The sequence below is a fragment of the Pongo abelii genome, chromosome 4, assembly GCF_028885655.2.
Source record: "Pongo abelii isolate AG06213 chromosome 4, NHGRI_mPonAbe1-v2.0_pri, whole genome shotgun sequence".
In the NCBI taxonomy this organism is placed as follows: domain Eukaryota; kingdom Metazoa; phylum Chordata; class Mammalia; order Primates; family Hominidae; genus Pongo; species Pongo abelii.
This window is the reverse complement of record NC_071989.2, coordinates 84,156,572-84,173,656: the sequence shown is the minus strand read 5'-3', so window position 1 is coordinate 84,173,656 and position 17,085 is coordinate 84,156,572. Positions and strand designations below refer to the sequence as shown.

The window sequence follows — 17,085 nt, the reverse complement described above, 5'->3', positions numbered from 1 at the left end:
AAATTATACCATGTGGCTGATCCCTTCCATTTAATAGGAAGGCCCATTTCCTTTCACCATGTGTTCTCTGTGTACTGGTTTAGAATCTGGGGCCTGAGATGATCAAAATCTACTGGAAACAATGGGTATCCTCTGTTCTTAGAGCAGCCTCTGAAGTGACCAATATGGACCAATATGTCCCTGCCTGGTTTATAAAAAATCCTTGCTTTGTTTCAGAAAGCTCTCACTTACCCAATGTTTTGTAGTCATCTCTAGCTTTGTTCGCTCTCAACAGTGACTGTATTTTCACAATTTCATTATTCTGCAAAAGATTGAGACAAGTCTTGATCTCCCAGAGTCCCACCTACTCCATTATTTTTGAATTTAGAACATTTAAGAACTGTCAGTATTTAAGAACTGACACTACTTAGAACTGACAGTATTTCAATGTGGTGTATTCAACATTTATTTTTCCATTTTCTTTGAAGAAGAGGTCAGATAAGTTAGCTAAAAGTACAAACAAGACTGTAGGGGAACTGCTTAGACAAAGAGATCTAAAAAGGGAAAAAAATTTTAGCACACAACTTAGATGATCCAATCTATGTTCCCATAACTCTTCTTTAAAGATTCAGGAAGAAATCCCTCCCAGGGGCTTCTATTTAAAGTAAGCAGTTAACAGTTGAAAAAACTACATATGCAATGCTGTAAAATATTTCTCTAGAGTCTTCTCTTTGGTGTTACTAGCCCACAGTTTTCCCCTCACCCATTTTCTATCGAGTCCTGACTGGTGAAGTCTAACTCTCAACATGATTTCTGAATGAAAACAGTAAGCCTCCAAATATTATCATATGAAGTTCTAAGATCCATTATTTCTTAAGTGTTCATGTCCACCATTCAATAAAAATCATTCAATGCTAACTTTCAATAAAGCATTCATTTAGGTCATTATCAACCTGGATAAAATCCCACAGGCATTTTTCTTACATGATCTCTAAAATACTGTAGTCTTGAAAGATAGCTCTTTCTTGCAGTTGCCATTCGGAACCAGGACTGAATCTAAAAAGTTTTAAAAAATAGAAAAGTACAGCAAAAAATAAAGAGAAAAGTCAAAGTAATCACCAAACAACCCGTAATACGGTTTTGTGTAGTTTTTCTAAAAACAATGATACTTGATAAAGAAAAAAAGCAGCCCACTAAATAATCAATCTCTAAGGCCTACTCTTCATCTTTCACTGATGTTTCTTAAGGGGTTCAAAACACTTTACATGTTACTCTTAATTTCACCACCTTAATAAGAGAGAAGTGGGGAAAATAATTTAACTTTGTACTATTTTACCTTAAACTCAGTAAATAAAAGCCAGAAGGATGAAGCGTTTTGCTGAGTTGCAATGAGTCAGGAAATCAAGTAAACTAAGTCTAGGGTTTCTTCTAATATCCCTTTAAATGCATCCAATATCCTTTAAGTTTTTACAGGAAAACACCGAAGAGGTCTCATGAGGGACCAATTGCTACCAACGGTTTTTGACAGAATAGGCGTATGTTCCATAGGATGCTATTTCATCAAGGAGCTACTGCACAATGGATCTGGGTCACATTATTCTCTGTCTTCACAGTTTAAAACATTTTTTAAATTTGTTTTTATTTATTATTATTTTTTAAAATACAAATGAGGTCCCCCTATGTTACCCAGGCTGGTCTTGAACTCCTGGGCTCAAGCGATCCTCCCACCTTGGCCTCCCAAAGTGCTGAGATTACAGGTGTGAGCCACTAAGCCTGGCCTAAAAGATCTTTAAACTCATCTGATTCTACTTTCCAGCTCCATTGCTTCCACTCTCATCTGGATTTCCAAGCTGGAGACTTGTAGATCTCCAAGCTGTAGATTTCCAAGTTGATTTTTGTCCAATCCTCTGGCTTTCAGATCCATGAGAGTGGACATCACAGTACCCTTTCTTTCTCACCGAGAGCTATTCACCTGGGTGAAAGGCTGGGTTCGACTAATTCAACTCCCAAATATAGGCCCTAAATTAGCTCTACTTCCTCTTATCATTGGTTTTGTTCTGTTACGTCTGAGCATTCTAAATATGCTTAAGCAAATGTGGAAACAGAAACATGAAAAAAAGCTGGTTCTACCTAAAGTCTAAATAATCAACTTGAACTTTCTAGACAAAGAACATTTATTGGTTATAGAACACTTTCACTTGTGATTCTCATAACCACTCATAAAAGACTTGAGGTTTTATAGTGGTTTAACCAACCTGCTTGAAAAATGATTAGGTAAATGAGCAGCAGAGCTGGGATTCAAATCCAGTACTGCCTTCTGACTTCAAGGCTCACATGTACCCTCCCTTTCTATAGCTGTCTTTCAGATTAAACATTAAATGAGGGGAAATGTTTAAGCCAAGCGCTTGGTATGGTAGGAAAGGGTATTTACCTTCACAATAGAATCAGTATTATCAATGAACGTTTGCTGCCTGTGCATGTACTCCTTCCGTTGTTTATATCCTTTCCAAAAAGCCTAAGGAAAAGAGTGGGTTATAGAATTATTTACCAGCAAGTTTCCCAGTTTATCTAGGAGGTGCAAGAGCAGAGCACATCTCAGGCCGCATGGAGGTGGGGCACTGTCAGGCACCCTCCCTTCAGATCTCATCTGGACACCCTCTCTGGGGGTAGCCAGTTAAACACGGCGGAGCACATCAGCTCACAGGTGAGACTCGTTCTAAGCTTAGGACAGCAGAGTAAGGGTGATAAATTACATGGAGAAGCACAGTTCCTGCTGGAAAGCTTAACTTTACCAAGGCCCTGGGTGGCAAAAAGGAATAATAAAATGGAATTTCTCCAAAACCCATAACAGTATTAACTAGGTGCTAGTGGTATTTGATAACAACAAAAAATACTTGAAAATAATGCCTAATATTAAGTATCTTTACCACAACACGTGGCCCACTGTGGCCCCGACTGGAAAGGAGGATGCTCTACCAACTTGTGGCCCCGAATCCCTTGGATCCCTGAAAACACTGGTGCTGCAACTGACCATCATTTCATATATTCCTACATAAAGTTAAACAATGCTTCATCAACATAGCTTTACCTGATTATCACCATTAAGAAGAATTTTTACAGGAAACACTTTACAAAAACTGGACACAAACTAGTATCTCTAGAAGAATTAAATTCATAACTATTACAGTTTATTCCAATTCATTTATGAGCATCTTTTTATTGAAACATCTTTGTAACTCACCCCAATTCTGATACTGTTTTTCAAATTAGAAAGGAAGTAAAAGTTCCTTGTCAAAAAGGGCAAATATAAAAAATCAAATTATTTTTATAAATATAAACTTCTTTTCATGTCTGTATATATTTACCTCATTCTTTTTAAAAAGGGTACACGAAATTTTGTTATTTCAAAAATAATATTTTTGTAATGAGTCAAAACAATATAGTCAGGATGGAATCAAAATGATGAACTGGGCACTTGCTCCAGACTTCCCCTCAGTCCAAGTCCCTAGAAGGCATAAATATGTTTTTAAAAAAAAACCTTTTAATTTGGAAAGAATCATCGACTCACAGGAAGAACAAAAAATTATACAATCAGTTCCGTGTACCCCTTTACACAGCTTCCCCCAATGGTAACATCATACAAATATACTTTTATTTTCTTATTTTTTGAGACAGGGTCTCATTTTGTCACCCAGGCTACAGTGCAGTGGCTCAATCATGGCTCACTGCAGCCTCCACCTCCTGGGCTCAACTGATCCTCCTGCCTCAGACTCCTGAATAGCTGGGACTACAGGTGTGCACCACCATGCCTGACTAGTTTTTCTATTTTTCATAGAGACAAAGTTTCACTATGTTGCCCAGGCTGGTCTTGAATTCCTGGACTCAAGCAATCCGCCCCACCTTGGCCTCCCAAAGTGTTGGGATTACAGGTGTTAGCCATGCCTGGCCCAAACATACTTTTAAAGCAAACCATAATAGTGCTAGAAAATAAGAAGGCATAGAGATAAAAATTATGAGGGTTCCTAGAAAGCAGAAAGCAACTAGAACTGAACTGAAAGAGGAAGAGGTAGAATAAATTTCCACAAAAAATGTCAAAACTTTTTTTTATGGCTTTAAGCTTGAGGCAGTCAGAGTAATTTTGGGAAAATTCTTGCCTTATCCATATGTCAATCGGTGGACAAAGAAAGCATAGACGGTGAAGTGTGAGCTCGAGGAAACTACAAAAGGGTATAGTTTTGGGGAGGGAATTTAGCAGTATCAAATTTAAAATTATTTAGCCTTTCACCTAATATTTCTAGTTTTCAATATATCTAGCCCAGGAAAATAAAAGCACCTGTGTAGAAAAGCCCCATATATAAGTATTTTTGTCACAGCATTGTTTGTAATACCAAAATTGTGCATCCAGTAAAATGTTCACAAATAGGGGGAACAGCTAGAGACATTGCAATTGCAGTGCCACTGAGGGATGTTAACATCAGTTAAGAGTAAAGTAAGGGAGCGGGGAGGGATAGCATTAGGAGAAATACCTAATGTAAATGATGAGTTAATGCGTGCAGCAAACCAACATGGCACATGTATACATATGTAACAAACCTGCACGTTGTGCACATGTACCCTAGAACTTAAAGTATATATATAAAAAAAGAGTAAAGTAAGGTCATATATACTGACTATGGCAATGCTCTGTATCTTGGAGAACAGGAAGACCTCTAAGATATATTGCTAATATGAAAAGGAAATTTTAGTTTACCACACATATTATGATACCACATGTTAACAAAAAACCCACAGAATAATTATACGTATTTCTATGCAAACAATCTGTACCTCAATATCTAGAAGATCTATTAAAATACACAGTGAACAAAGAGAAAGGGTATACGTACCTGTGTACCTATCTCTACTTCCACCTAGCTACTTTATAAAGGGAACTACTATTTAACATTTTATTATGTATCCTCTGAAATATGCACATGTGTAAACACACATACCCCATCATTGTACACACAAATACAAACTTATATAAAGATGTGAACTGGACATGGTGGCTCATGCCTTGATATGGTTTGGATTTGCATCCCCACCCAAATCTCATGTCGAATTGAAATCCCTGATGCTTTAGAGACCTTCACAGCAGCCCCTGCCATCACAGGCTGGGAAGCCTAGGAGGGCAGAATGGTTTTGTGGGCCCAGGGCCTTGCTGCACTGCACAGCCTTGGGACACTAATCCCTGCATCCCAGGCACTCCAGATCTAACCACGGCTAAAAGGGGCTCGGGTACAGCTAAGGATGCTGCTTCAGAGGGTGCAAGCTGTAAGCCTTAGCGCCTTCCATGTCATGTTAAGCCTGTGGGTGCATAGAATGCAAGAGTCAAGGTTTGGGAGCCTCTGCCTAGATTTCAAAGAATGTTTGGAAAAGCCTGGGTGTCCAGGCAGAAGCCTACTGCAGGAGCAGAACTGTCATGAAGAATCTCTGCTAGGGCAGTGTGAAGGAGAAGTGTGGGGTTGGAGCTCCTACACACAGTCCCCACTGGGGCATTGCCTAGTGGAGCTGTGAGCAGATGGCCACTATCCTCCAGACCCCAGAATGGTAGATCCATTGACAGCTTGTACCCTGTGCCTGGAAAAGCCACAGACACTGAACGCCAGCCCTTGAGAGAAACCACGGAGAATGAAGCCTGCATACATTCAGAGCCACATCAGCACTTCAACTGTCAACTTTAAAAACTCAAGAGTAGAAAAATGTATTTATTCACATTTTTATTCTTCTAGCTATCCTTTCTTCCCTTCTGATGTTCCGAAATTTCTTCTTTCTTCATTTCCTTTTGGTTTAGAGAGCTATCTGTAGTCATTCTTTGAGGGAAGTTTGCTGGTAACAAGTGCTCTTAGTTTTTCCTTCATTCCTAAAGGATATTTTTGCTGGATATAAAATTCTATGTTGACAGTTATTTTCTCTCCAGGTTCTACAAGTGTCTGGGTGCCTTGTTACAGGAGGGTGGAAGTCTAGACTCCTCATTCAGCCTTTGCTTCCCCTGAAAAATGTTGTACTTCCTTCTGGCCTCCTTAGGTTATGAAAAATCCTCTGTCATTAGAACTGTCTCCCTCTTACAGGTAAGTTGTTTCTATCTCACTGCTTTTCAAAATATTTTCTTTGTCTTTTGTTTTCAGAAGTTTGACTATGATACGTCTTTGTGTGAATTTCTTTCACTTTATCCTGTTTGAGGTTTCCTCAGCTTCTTGAAACTGTGTTTTTGGAACATTTCCACTTTTATTTCAAGTACTTTGTCAGTACTGCCTCTTTCTCCTCTCCTCTGGGAATCTGATGACACAAATGTCAAATCTTCTGTTATAATCCCACTGATCCCTGAGGCTCTGTTCTTTATTTTTTTCAGTCTGCTTTTTCTTTGTTGTTCAGATCTGGGAATTTCTGTTGTTATAGTCTCTAGTTCACTGATTCATTCCTCTGTCCTTCCATTCTGCTGCAAAGACTATTCATTGGCTTTCCACATCTGTTACTGTATTTTTCAGTTCTAAAAGTTACTGTGTGGTTTATAAACCTTTTAATTCTTTGCTGAGGCTTTAGTTTTTTTCCTGAGATGTTCTTTCTTTTGCTTCAAGTGTTAGCAATTGCTAATTGCTTATTGTAACATTTTTATGATAGCTGCTTTAAAAATCCTTGTCAGATAATTCTAACATCTGTCATTTCCGTGTGGGCACCTAGGAATTGTTATTTTAAACTTAAGTTGTGATTTTCTTGGTTCTTGACATAAGTGATTGTTGTGATTGCAATATCCAAACAGTCAAGTGATTGAACCTTAGATAGTGTAGGTAGTATGTGGTCCTGGATCTTATTTAATCCTACTGTTTTAAGTGGCTTTTCCTGACATTGTTTTGGCAAGGAGAAAGTGGGGGCACTGCCTCATTACTAGGAGGTGGGAGGAGAAGGCTAGGTTCTCCATTTGGTTTCTGTCTATATAAACAAACATAACTCTCTTAAAGGTGAAGAGAAAAAAAGGAGGCTAGTGAATCTTGGGACCCAAGGAACCTTAACACCAAGGTGGGGAAGGCCTCCTCGTTATTGCTGGGAGGGGGTCCAGCTACCTACTGGACCTCTCTTGATATATCACTCTGGCTGGGAGAGTAGGAGTGACTTCTTATTACTCCCCATGTGGCCTCCATTGACCAACTGAGGGGAAAGACCTCATTACAACTGGATGGTGTGAAGGTCCTGCCTCTCCGCCATGGCTCCTTTCACACCACTCTAGCAGGGAGAGGGAGGGCTGCCACATTACTGCTCAGTGGGCATAAGATCCAGATTCTACAAGTCTGGGTGCCTTGTTACAGTCCAGGAGGGTGGAAGTCCAGGCTCCCCATTCAGGCTTTGCTGCCCTAGGTGGAGGCATTACAGTCTTTTTTTTTTTTTGTGTGTGTGTGTGTGTGTGTGTGTGTGTGTGTATATGTGTGGTGTTTGGCTAGAGTAGAGTAGTTACTGTCTGAAATTATTTCTGTCTTTCTAGCCTGTTTCTTTCTTGGTCCTTTGGCTACAGAGAGCAGGCTTTAATTGGAGCCTGTATTAGTCTGTTTTCACACTGATGATACAGACATACCTGAGACTGGGAAGAAAAACAGGTTTAATGGACTCACAGTTCCACGTGGCTGGGAAGGCCTCACAATCATGGTGGAAGGCAAAAGGCACTTCTTACATGGAGAGAATGAGAAAGAAGCAAAAGTGGAAACCCCTTATAAAACCATAAGGTCTCATGAGACTTATTCACTACCACAAGAACAGTATAGGGGAAACCGCCCCCATGATTCAAATTATCTCCCACTGGGTCCCTCCCACAACATGCAGAAATTATGGAAGTTCAATTCAAGATGAGATTCAGGTGGGGACACAGAGCCAAACCATATCAGAGCCTGTACCCATTGGCATTTCTGGGTGGCCAGCCTCTTCAGCTCCAGATCAGAAAAATATAAACAAGAAGAAAACTCAAAGAACTCACCACTATGTCATTCCTTGGGTCCCAAGGTTCACTAGTTAGTCTGACTTTTTTCTTTTCACTTTTAAGAGTGTTATGTTTGTTTATATATAATATTGGAGGCTTTTAGTTGTATTTATGGAAGAATAGGGAAAAGAACATGCATTCCATTTCCCCAGAAGCAGAAGCCAAGCCCAAATAATTTTTAAGTCCTTAAAGTTTACTATATTATTAAGGCTACATGAATGTATTCCTTGACAAAATTCAAGATTTAAAAAAAAATCAGAAGTGTCAATGGCAGTTATGACTCAAGAGGATCAACTAAAAATTTATTAGAACTAAGAGTTCATCCTGGTGACTAGTTATAAAATGAATATAAAATTGACAACTTTTCTACATGTCAAGAATAAACAACACAATAGAATAAAGATGTTATTCACAACAGCAGAAAAATATACATGAGTAAACTTAAATATAAAGGAATAAAATTATAATGGTACAGTTTGGAACAGATTAATAAATGGAAAAAGATTAATGCCTGAACTGTAAAGTTTATTATTATAAAGATGCCAATTGCCCTCAAAAAAAAAACCTTAAACTTCAATGCAATCATTTAAAAACACAGGAATGAGTCTAGAATTCTATCAAATGCTTTTGCAGTAACTACTGAAAAGAGCACATCGGTTTTTCTCCCTTAAGCTCTTATGGTGATAAAGAATTATACAGGAAGATGAATTATTGTCTGGAGTTTTGAAACTGGAGTGATCTTAACAGTGCTTCTCAAACTTTAATGTGAATATAAAATCATCCGAGGATCTGGATCTTGTCAGAATGCAGGTTAGGATTCAGTAGGCCTCGGGGAAGGCTTGAGATTTTGTACTTTTACCAATCTTCCAGGCAAAGAGAGCATTGGGTATGTGTTCACACATTAAATAATAAAAATGTAAATAACCAAATAAACAATTTTAAATTAATTATCCGTTTAGAAAATGCTACCCCATGGGATTTGTCACAGTGTGACAATTCTGAGATGGGCAAAATTCTCTGATGTCACCAACAGTTGTTCATAAAAGTGGCCCAACAGCACAACAGAAACTAGGGGAAGTGGACCCTAATCGTGGGTCACTGGGATTCCATGGCAGTCTAACCAGTAAAACACGTGTTGTGATGGATCTTAACAGTTCCTATATTTTGGTGGTTAACACTGGTTTAAAGCAGAGAAGTGCAATTGTTTGAATGTATATTATAAATCCCATTCCTTCCTTAGTCCATACTGAAAGGCTAAACAAGATAATTGGAATTAGCTCAAGTTCCTATTCTGCTCTTCTGGAATTACCTAAACTCCAAAAACACTGTTAATTTCAATTATCTGAGATTCGCAAACATTCTGAATAAGTGACCTGTCATAGTCACAGATTATTTAATATTGAATCATTCCTGCATTGGCAAAATTACCCCATTCGTCCATTCTGTTTTTTTTTTTTTTTTTGAATATACTAAGGATTAACTATTTACCTTGAGAGCTCATTATTATGTTTCATCTCATTACTATTTATGTAAATTTTTCTGGTATTCTTCTATATTTATGAGTTTTGTTATGTTTCCAAACAAAGGCAGTTTGGCTGGGAATATAATTTTTTTTGCTCCTGGATATGAACAGACACTTCTCAAAACAAGACATTTATGCAGCCAACAAACATATGAAAAAAAGCTCGTCATCACTGGTCATTAGAGAAATACAAATCAAAATCACAATGAGATACCATCTCACGCCAGTTGGAATGGCAATCATTAAAACGTCAGGAAACAACAGATGCTGGAGAGGATGTGGAGAAATAGGAATGTTTTTACACTGTTGGTGGGAGTGTAACTTAGTTCAACCATTGTGGAAGACAGTGTGGCAATTCCTCAAGGATCTAGAACCAGAAATATCATTTAACTCAGCAATCCCATTACTGGGTATATACCCAAAGGATATAAATCATTCTACTATAAAGACACATGCACAAGTATGTTTACCGCAGCACTGTTCACAATAGCAAACGATTGGAACCAACTCAAATGCCCATCAATGATAGAGTGGATAAAGAAAATGTGGCACACATACACCATGGAATACTATGCAGCCATAAAAAAGGATGAGTTCACATCCTTTGCAGGGATGTGGATGAAGCTGGAAACCATCATTCTCAGCAAACTAACACAGGAACAGAAAACCAAACACCGCATGTTCTCACTTATAAGTGGGAGTTGAACAATGAGAACATATGGACACAGGGAGGGGAACATCACACACCGGGGCCTGTCAGGGGGTGGGGAACTAGGGGAGGGATAGCATTAGGAGAAATACCTAATGTAGATGGTGGGTTGATGGGTGCAGCAAACCACCATGGCACGTGTATACCTATGTAACAAACCTGCACATTCTGCACATGTATCCCAGAACTTAAAGTATAATAATAAAAGAATTTTTTTTGCTCCATAGAAGAATACTACATGCCTCATATTTCATTTGCCAAAATTGTTTTTCTTTTTTTAGTAAGTTTTAGTTCCATTGAGATGAGCTTTTCCTATTATGTACTAACAACACAACTCTGGTGCATAGCCATGACATTGTAATCTCTTCTCTAATTATAGGCTGTTTATTATAAGCAAATATGAGTATACAGCTGATATAAAGAAACTTGGAAAATTACAGACAGATGGGATTTACAGGCCAGGTGTGGTGGCTTATGCCTATAATCCCAGCACTTTGGAAAGCGGAGGTGGGCAGATCACTCGAGGCCAGGAGTTCAAGACCAGCCTGGCCAACATGGTGAAACTCTGTCTCTATAAAAAAATACAACAATGAGCTGGGTGTGGTGGCGCATGCCAGTAATCCCAGCTACTTGGGAGGCTGAGGCATTAGAATCACTTGAACCCAGGAGGTGGAGGTTGCAGTGAGCTGGGATGGTGCCACTGCACTCCAGCCTGGGCGACAGAGCAAGACTGTCTCAAAAAAAAAAAAAAAAAAAAGAAAAAAAAGGATTTACAAAAACGGTAGTCTCATTCTCCTGCCTGGTATGGGAACTTGTGGGAAAATTTATAATAGCCATCTTATTTGTTTTGTTTTCTAGTACCATGAATATATTTTCTGTGTAGAGTATCTGTATAAAAGAAGTCTGTCAAAACGCTTAGACCTCAGAGGTCATTGCTCTATTTTATAGACTTCAACTATTCCTCTCTGGGAAATCTGGCTTGATACACTCGCTGCTATGCTTGATAACTGGACACTCAGTATAGAGATATTCAAATTACCAATGCCAACTTCTGATGCACAGAATACTTGTGTGATCTCGGTTAGCCAAGAAAGCCCTAAACATTTACCTCTTCTCCCTCTCCTCAAAGGTAAAAAAAATCCATCCATCTATAAGAGTAATCGGTTACATTAAAACAACTGAGGACCGACTCTCCCAGGCCATCCCCTTCCTCTTGGCCCACAGATTCTGCCGCTGCTCCTGGAGAAGTGAAGTTCCTTCAGGGTAGCTTGTTCTTCTTCACCAGGATGCTTGTGGCACTCCCTGAGCTGAAGTTCAATAATTCATTAATTCTCAGGGCTAAGTTTTGGTGTTTGCCAATATTATGTCCTTTCCTAAAAAGTAGTATGCTAGCTTTCTTCAGTTCATGAAAAAAACTTCCTCCTGTAGTTACCTATTCTATCCTATTTCAGATCTTTCTGATGTCTTCCTGTGCCACATCAACAATATCAATATTGGATCCCCATTATCTGCCCTCTGAGTCATTATCTCTATCATCTCGCCATTTCTAAAGTTTATCAAGCACTTGAGAAGCACATACGAGGAAACATCTGTTATGTGAATTATTCCAGTCAGTCTTCACCACCCTGCAATAAAATGGGCATTATATTTTTCAGATGAGAAAGTGTGTTTTTAATCATCTATTCTTTCTCTCATCTTTTGTGGATTTTTCTGAAGTTTTTTTGTGTCTGCTCCAATTATGTTCAGTGTCTATTTTGCATTCTGCAGTTATAAATTCATTTACATTCTATGACATCATTATTTCTCTTCCTCTCCTTAGCTGTCAGCTGTCTTTTCATTTTATTATTCTATTGTCTTCTTATTTCCTTAAGTCCATGTCTTATCAAATTCCTTGACAGTATAAAGCAGTTTCAGTATAAAATTTCCTTCTGTCTTCTGGAAGAGTAACTCTAGATGTCTACTCCATTTATATTTTACAAGTTACATTCCTTTTTCTATTTTTGATATAAAATCTTTTTTGTTTATGAACAGATTTCTTTTTCTGGCTCACTCAGGCAATTTTATCGGGGACTTCTAACTGCTCAAAAATAATATGGCTATGTAGATTCTCCTTGACTTCCTCTATATTGACCTGGGCACCTCCCAATTAACTCCATAAGCACTTGAGACAGAGTGCTGGATATTGATCATGCTGCACATTCTCTGCACCACTACTCACTTCCTTGGCAGACCACTGATGGCAGGGAGGGTGGTGTAGCCGGAGTATAGCTGGCCTGGGCCTAGGAGCTTTGCCTTTGTATTTCTCTCCAAATGTGTTAAGACTACTGTGTCTGGGGGGCAGTTCAGCCAGCTAGGAAGCTCACAGTGTTTTACGTAGGGGAACTTCTCAGATATCAGAACATTTTCCTACTTGAAGGTGAACCAGCCACTTTGGTGAGAAATGAGATTAGCATGACACCTTTTGGTTCATGGTCTCTTGGTTTTATGGGTCAGCAGGTTCCTATTGACTGCATTATTCACTTCTGGTCCACATCTGTGAAGTAGGCTTACCTTTAGGCCTCATGCCCTCTGTTTTGGAAAATTGTCAGAAGACTGAAAAAAAGGCGTGGTGAGGTGACTTCATGGTTTGATGGCTGCTTCGTCAATTCTTTTGCCTCTGCTGACGTGGAGGAAAAAGGCTCCAAATGATCGTTCCTGTCCTTACCCCATTTCTCTCATCCTTCAGCCCTGGTTTCTAATACAGAGGGATTCTGTACTGGTGGGCTCTGTGGTATATCTTCCAACTGCAACACTGCTGTGTGACCTGAGACTGGAGAGTGTGGGGTCCAAATTTTATATTGGCTGACATGTGAAATTTGTGCAAAATTAGAGTCTCATCAGTGTAAATGACTATTTTTAGGCTTTTGTTCACTTCCTGTGTGTTTTGCCTATTTGTTTAAAGGAATAAATTGGAAACTCATTGGCCCACCTAGAAAAATCCTTTGAGTGTCAGATTTATAGTAGAAATTTCTTTTATAAAATTAATTATTTCTACTTTGCTAATAATATCTTAAGCTCCAAGCAAATTTAAACATGTAAGCATCTATCATGTGCAAGACACGAGAAGACAAATGTTTGTAAAATTCATTTTCTGCCTTGGACATTACAGTTAGGTGGGAAAAGCAGATGAGTTCACCAGTGATCACACAAAAAAGAAGCTCTTCAACAGAAAAACGTTCAATTTAGGAAACTTCAAAGTAAAAACCCATCAGCATCAGACTTTACCAGTTGTTAATAATACCCCTTTGAACTCACAATAAAAAGAACAAACTCACAGCCTTTCACAAACCAGTGTGGTGACTGGTAGGGGGCGCTACAGGAATACAGAAGAGAAACATCTAAACCTGGCAAATTCTCCTGCCAATCAGAAAGTTTGGACAAGTCATGCAAACTTAAGAACAATTTATAGCAAAAAAATTGGGAATGAAGGTTTCTCCTGAAGGCCTAAATGAAGAGTGACCGATTACAGAAGGTAGAAGACATTCTTAGAGATGCTAAATCTGTTTATTTCATTAGTTCTCCTGTTCTTTCAGGCTAGAACAGCACAGAAACTAAGATGCCACTCAACATCTACTAACCACAAAAAAGCCAAATTGTAAAGTCCCCAAGTCAGGTATGATTTCAACTCTGATCCAAGGTATATCCCTTTGGGTCCAACTAGGTTGGCAGCAGGTGGATCTGTACAAATCTGCGGTGCTCCTAAATACTCTCTAGAAGACCATAGGTTAAGTCATTCATCATCAAAATGCTTCCTATTTTAAAGCCTTAGTGAAGTAGACTAGGGGCACTGATTATATAAAAATATGCAGTTAGATTTGTTTATAGGAATGCTGGTTGTTGACTATTCTATTATCAAATAAAACATTTTCAGGTGATATGACAGTTTGTTGTAAACAGTGGTAGGTGATCCACATACCTGTATTTTGACCACATTCTCTTCTTGTTCATGCAAAAATGATTTTCTAGCTTCAAACTCTTCCCTAAGGATGGGTCCTGAGCTTGTGGCTTGAAAGCGAAGAAGCAACTCTTCTGAAGCAGACCATATATTCTCACGAATGTAACCTACTGTGACTTCCTCAATAATGTCCTGGCAAGAGATATTTCTTATGGTTACACTTCACACATCAGCTGAAAGGCACACATAGAATAGCTTCTGATATTTTATCTTTTAGAAAATAATATGGATGTCTCCTTTTGGCTTGGTTTAAAAACAAATTTAAGCAGAGCTGAGGGATGAAACTGGCTGAGCTTCTTTCTAGCAATATGATTTTGGAATCTCTGAGCTTGGTGCTGAGGTGGCAAGAGAATGCAGCTCAATGATCTCAGGATTTGGAGGCAGAGATGTATGGATGATGCTGGCAAGGACCAGGCATGAGGCCTGAGCTCCACAGAATGTAAAGGGACAAGGATGAATGTAAAGGGACAAGGATGCTTGCTGTAAAAACATGCATCACCTCCCACTTCCCTCAGACTGCCAAGGAAAAGACTGCAATGGCCATAAGGTCCTCAGACTTCTTTCCCATTTCTTCCCCAGGCCAGAGTAGGCAGACCCCTGTAACGAGCTGCGGCCAAACTCAGAATGATGCTCTGGGGCAAAAGAAAAAGGGGTGGGAGGGGCAAGATAAGTGCTATTAAGGATAGATAGCAGAAATCTAGAAGAATGAGAAAAAAGGAGGAAGGGGGTTATAAGAAAGTTTCATGTGGGGTACGAACAGGGTTTACTTTTATGCCTGATGAGAGATGCAAAGAAAGACTGGACTGTCACTTCTACAGCTGATGACTCTTATCTAGTACAACTGGAATTAATGGTTGGTTAACTTAAAGAGCCAAAAGTGAAATCATACCAAAGATGCATACATATCTTTAAGAGAAGACATATATGTATGCATTCATTTAATAAAACTGGTAACTTCTCAGGTTGTTTAGAATAAATACAATTTTTTATAACAGTGTTAGACCTTCCACTGGTTAATAATCTTAACAGACTGATGCTTGATATAACAAAAAGTTATACCTGGGGTATATCTTGGGATGCCACATGAGCAATTTTTATTCTAAATTTTAAATCTTCGATGCTGCTTCTTTATAGTTTGATACATCTTTTCAACCATGGCATATAATTTTTTAGTATGCCTATAATTTCATTTTTTTCTTCAAAATTAGCACTAATAATCCATTGCTACAATGTCATTTTCCTAAAACTTGTACGACCTCTGAACATCTGAAATGAGTCAATAAACTGTGTTCTTCACTATCTTCTTGTCATTAAGCACTTTTGGTAGCACTGGTCAGACTCAGATCATGTTTTTTTCCTCTAAGTTTTAGTAAATACTGCATTGGTGATTCTGTCTGCAATACTGCTACACTGCGATATCTTTGATGTTGACTTTTAACGATTCTATAAGATATGTGTTCTTGTTTTTTTCCAAAATAGAACTTACTTATCATCAGTATTTTCTCTTTAAACATATTACGACGCGTGGATCCATTATCAGCAAGTTTCACATCCTTTGGGTCCAACTTTTGTTTTTGTTTTTAAATCCAAAGCAATGTTGGTGAATATTCCTTCAAGAGTATTCCCCCTGGGAAGCATTACTCACTTTTTGAAGTACCTATGTATTTCTTAAGCCACCAACTTACGTTATTAATTCCAGAGCAATGGGCACATGATATAACCACTCACAGATACCGGTGACTGTGTCAAAAACAATGCAAAAAGTGGAAAAGATACTAGACTAGAAGTTGGAAGCACCAGAAATAAATCTGTTTATTGACAAAATCTACACAAATTGCAGAATTAGTACAAGCTGCTTCACCTACTCTGTGCCCCAATTTCCTCACTTAGAAAAATAGAAGATGAGAATATTTGCTCTATCTCTACTTAGAGGATAATTTAGGGATCAAAGTGATGTGAAAGTACATTGGAAAGTGAAACTCTATGCAAATGAGGGGTACTTGGCTATGTTTATGGTTTCAGGAGACCTCATTCGCAGTTCTACACATTCTTTGGGTATTTGTAGGGACACCAGTCGGAAAGGTTACTTTTGGCCACAACTTGTTTCAGACATCTTGCTACAAGGGTTGATTCCAATTTCACATTCCTGACTTTACCCCCTCCTGTTTCTTCATGGCTGCCCACCAACCTCAGACAAAGCAAAGAAGAACCTCACAAACAAGGCCATTTGGCAAGATCTACCTCACTACCTGTCTATAGCTAAGTCTTTTGTTTCAGGAAATCCTCACCAAGCATTTCATGTTGCAAGAAAATATTCAGATCTAACAAAGCCATGATTATACAAATAATCTATTGTCAAACTGCTCCTCTCATTCCTCTATGTAGGGAGGGGCAACTAAAAAATGAATGAAATTCAGTGACCTAGAACAGAAACTGAAAATAGCTCTTTTGGCTGTACTTTTTCCCCTAGCTTTGCTCTTGTTATCTTTTTTTGTAAATACTTCAGCCCTGGGCTCCTATATATATATATAAATTGCTGAATATTTGGGAGGGAATTAGGACTACAATGGACAAGGCACATGGGGGAATCAGGAGGACCCCTGAGACTCCAGCCAGTCTTGTTTATAATGAGAAAAAGCATCTGAACCTGAGATTCTAACACAGACTTTTCTGGGCTTTTTCCCCACCCCGGGACAGAGTGTAGCTCTTGTCACCCAGGCTGGAGTGCAATGGTGCGATCTTGGCTCACTGCAACCTCCACCTCCTGGGTTCAAGCAATTCTCCTGATGCAGCCTCCCAAGTAGCTGGGATTACAGGTGCCCGCCACCATGCCCAGCTAATTTTTGTATTTTTAGTAAAGATGAGGTTTCACCTAA

General features: G+C 38.8%; 1 protein-coding gene across 4 annotated transcripts in view; it reads right to left on the bottom strand.

The window, feature by feature from the left end:
- IQGAP2 (IQ motif containing GTPase activating protein 2) overlaps nt 1–17,085 on the bottom strand; it is a 305,467-nt gene that overhangs the window by 52,187 nt on the left and 236,195 nt on the right. For all 4 annotated transcript variants that reach the window (XM_002815661.5, XM_054555643.2, XM_054555645.2 and 1 more), the window contains 4 exons: nt 14,171–14,341; nt 2,411–2,494; nt 964–1,035; nt 232–301 (listed from right to left, as the gene is read on the bottom strand). In XM_002815661.5, the coding sequence (XP_002815707.1) occupies nt 232–301; nt 964–1,035; nt 2,411–2,494; nt 14,171–14,341 (397 nt within the window). The remainder of the gene's footprint in view (nt 1–231; nt 302–963; nt 1,036–2,410; nt 2,495–14,170; nt 14,342–17,085) is intronic.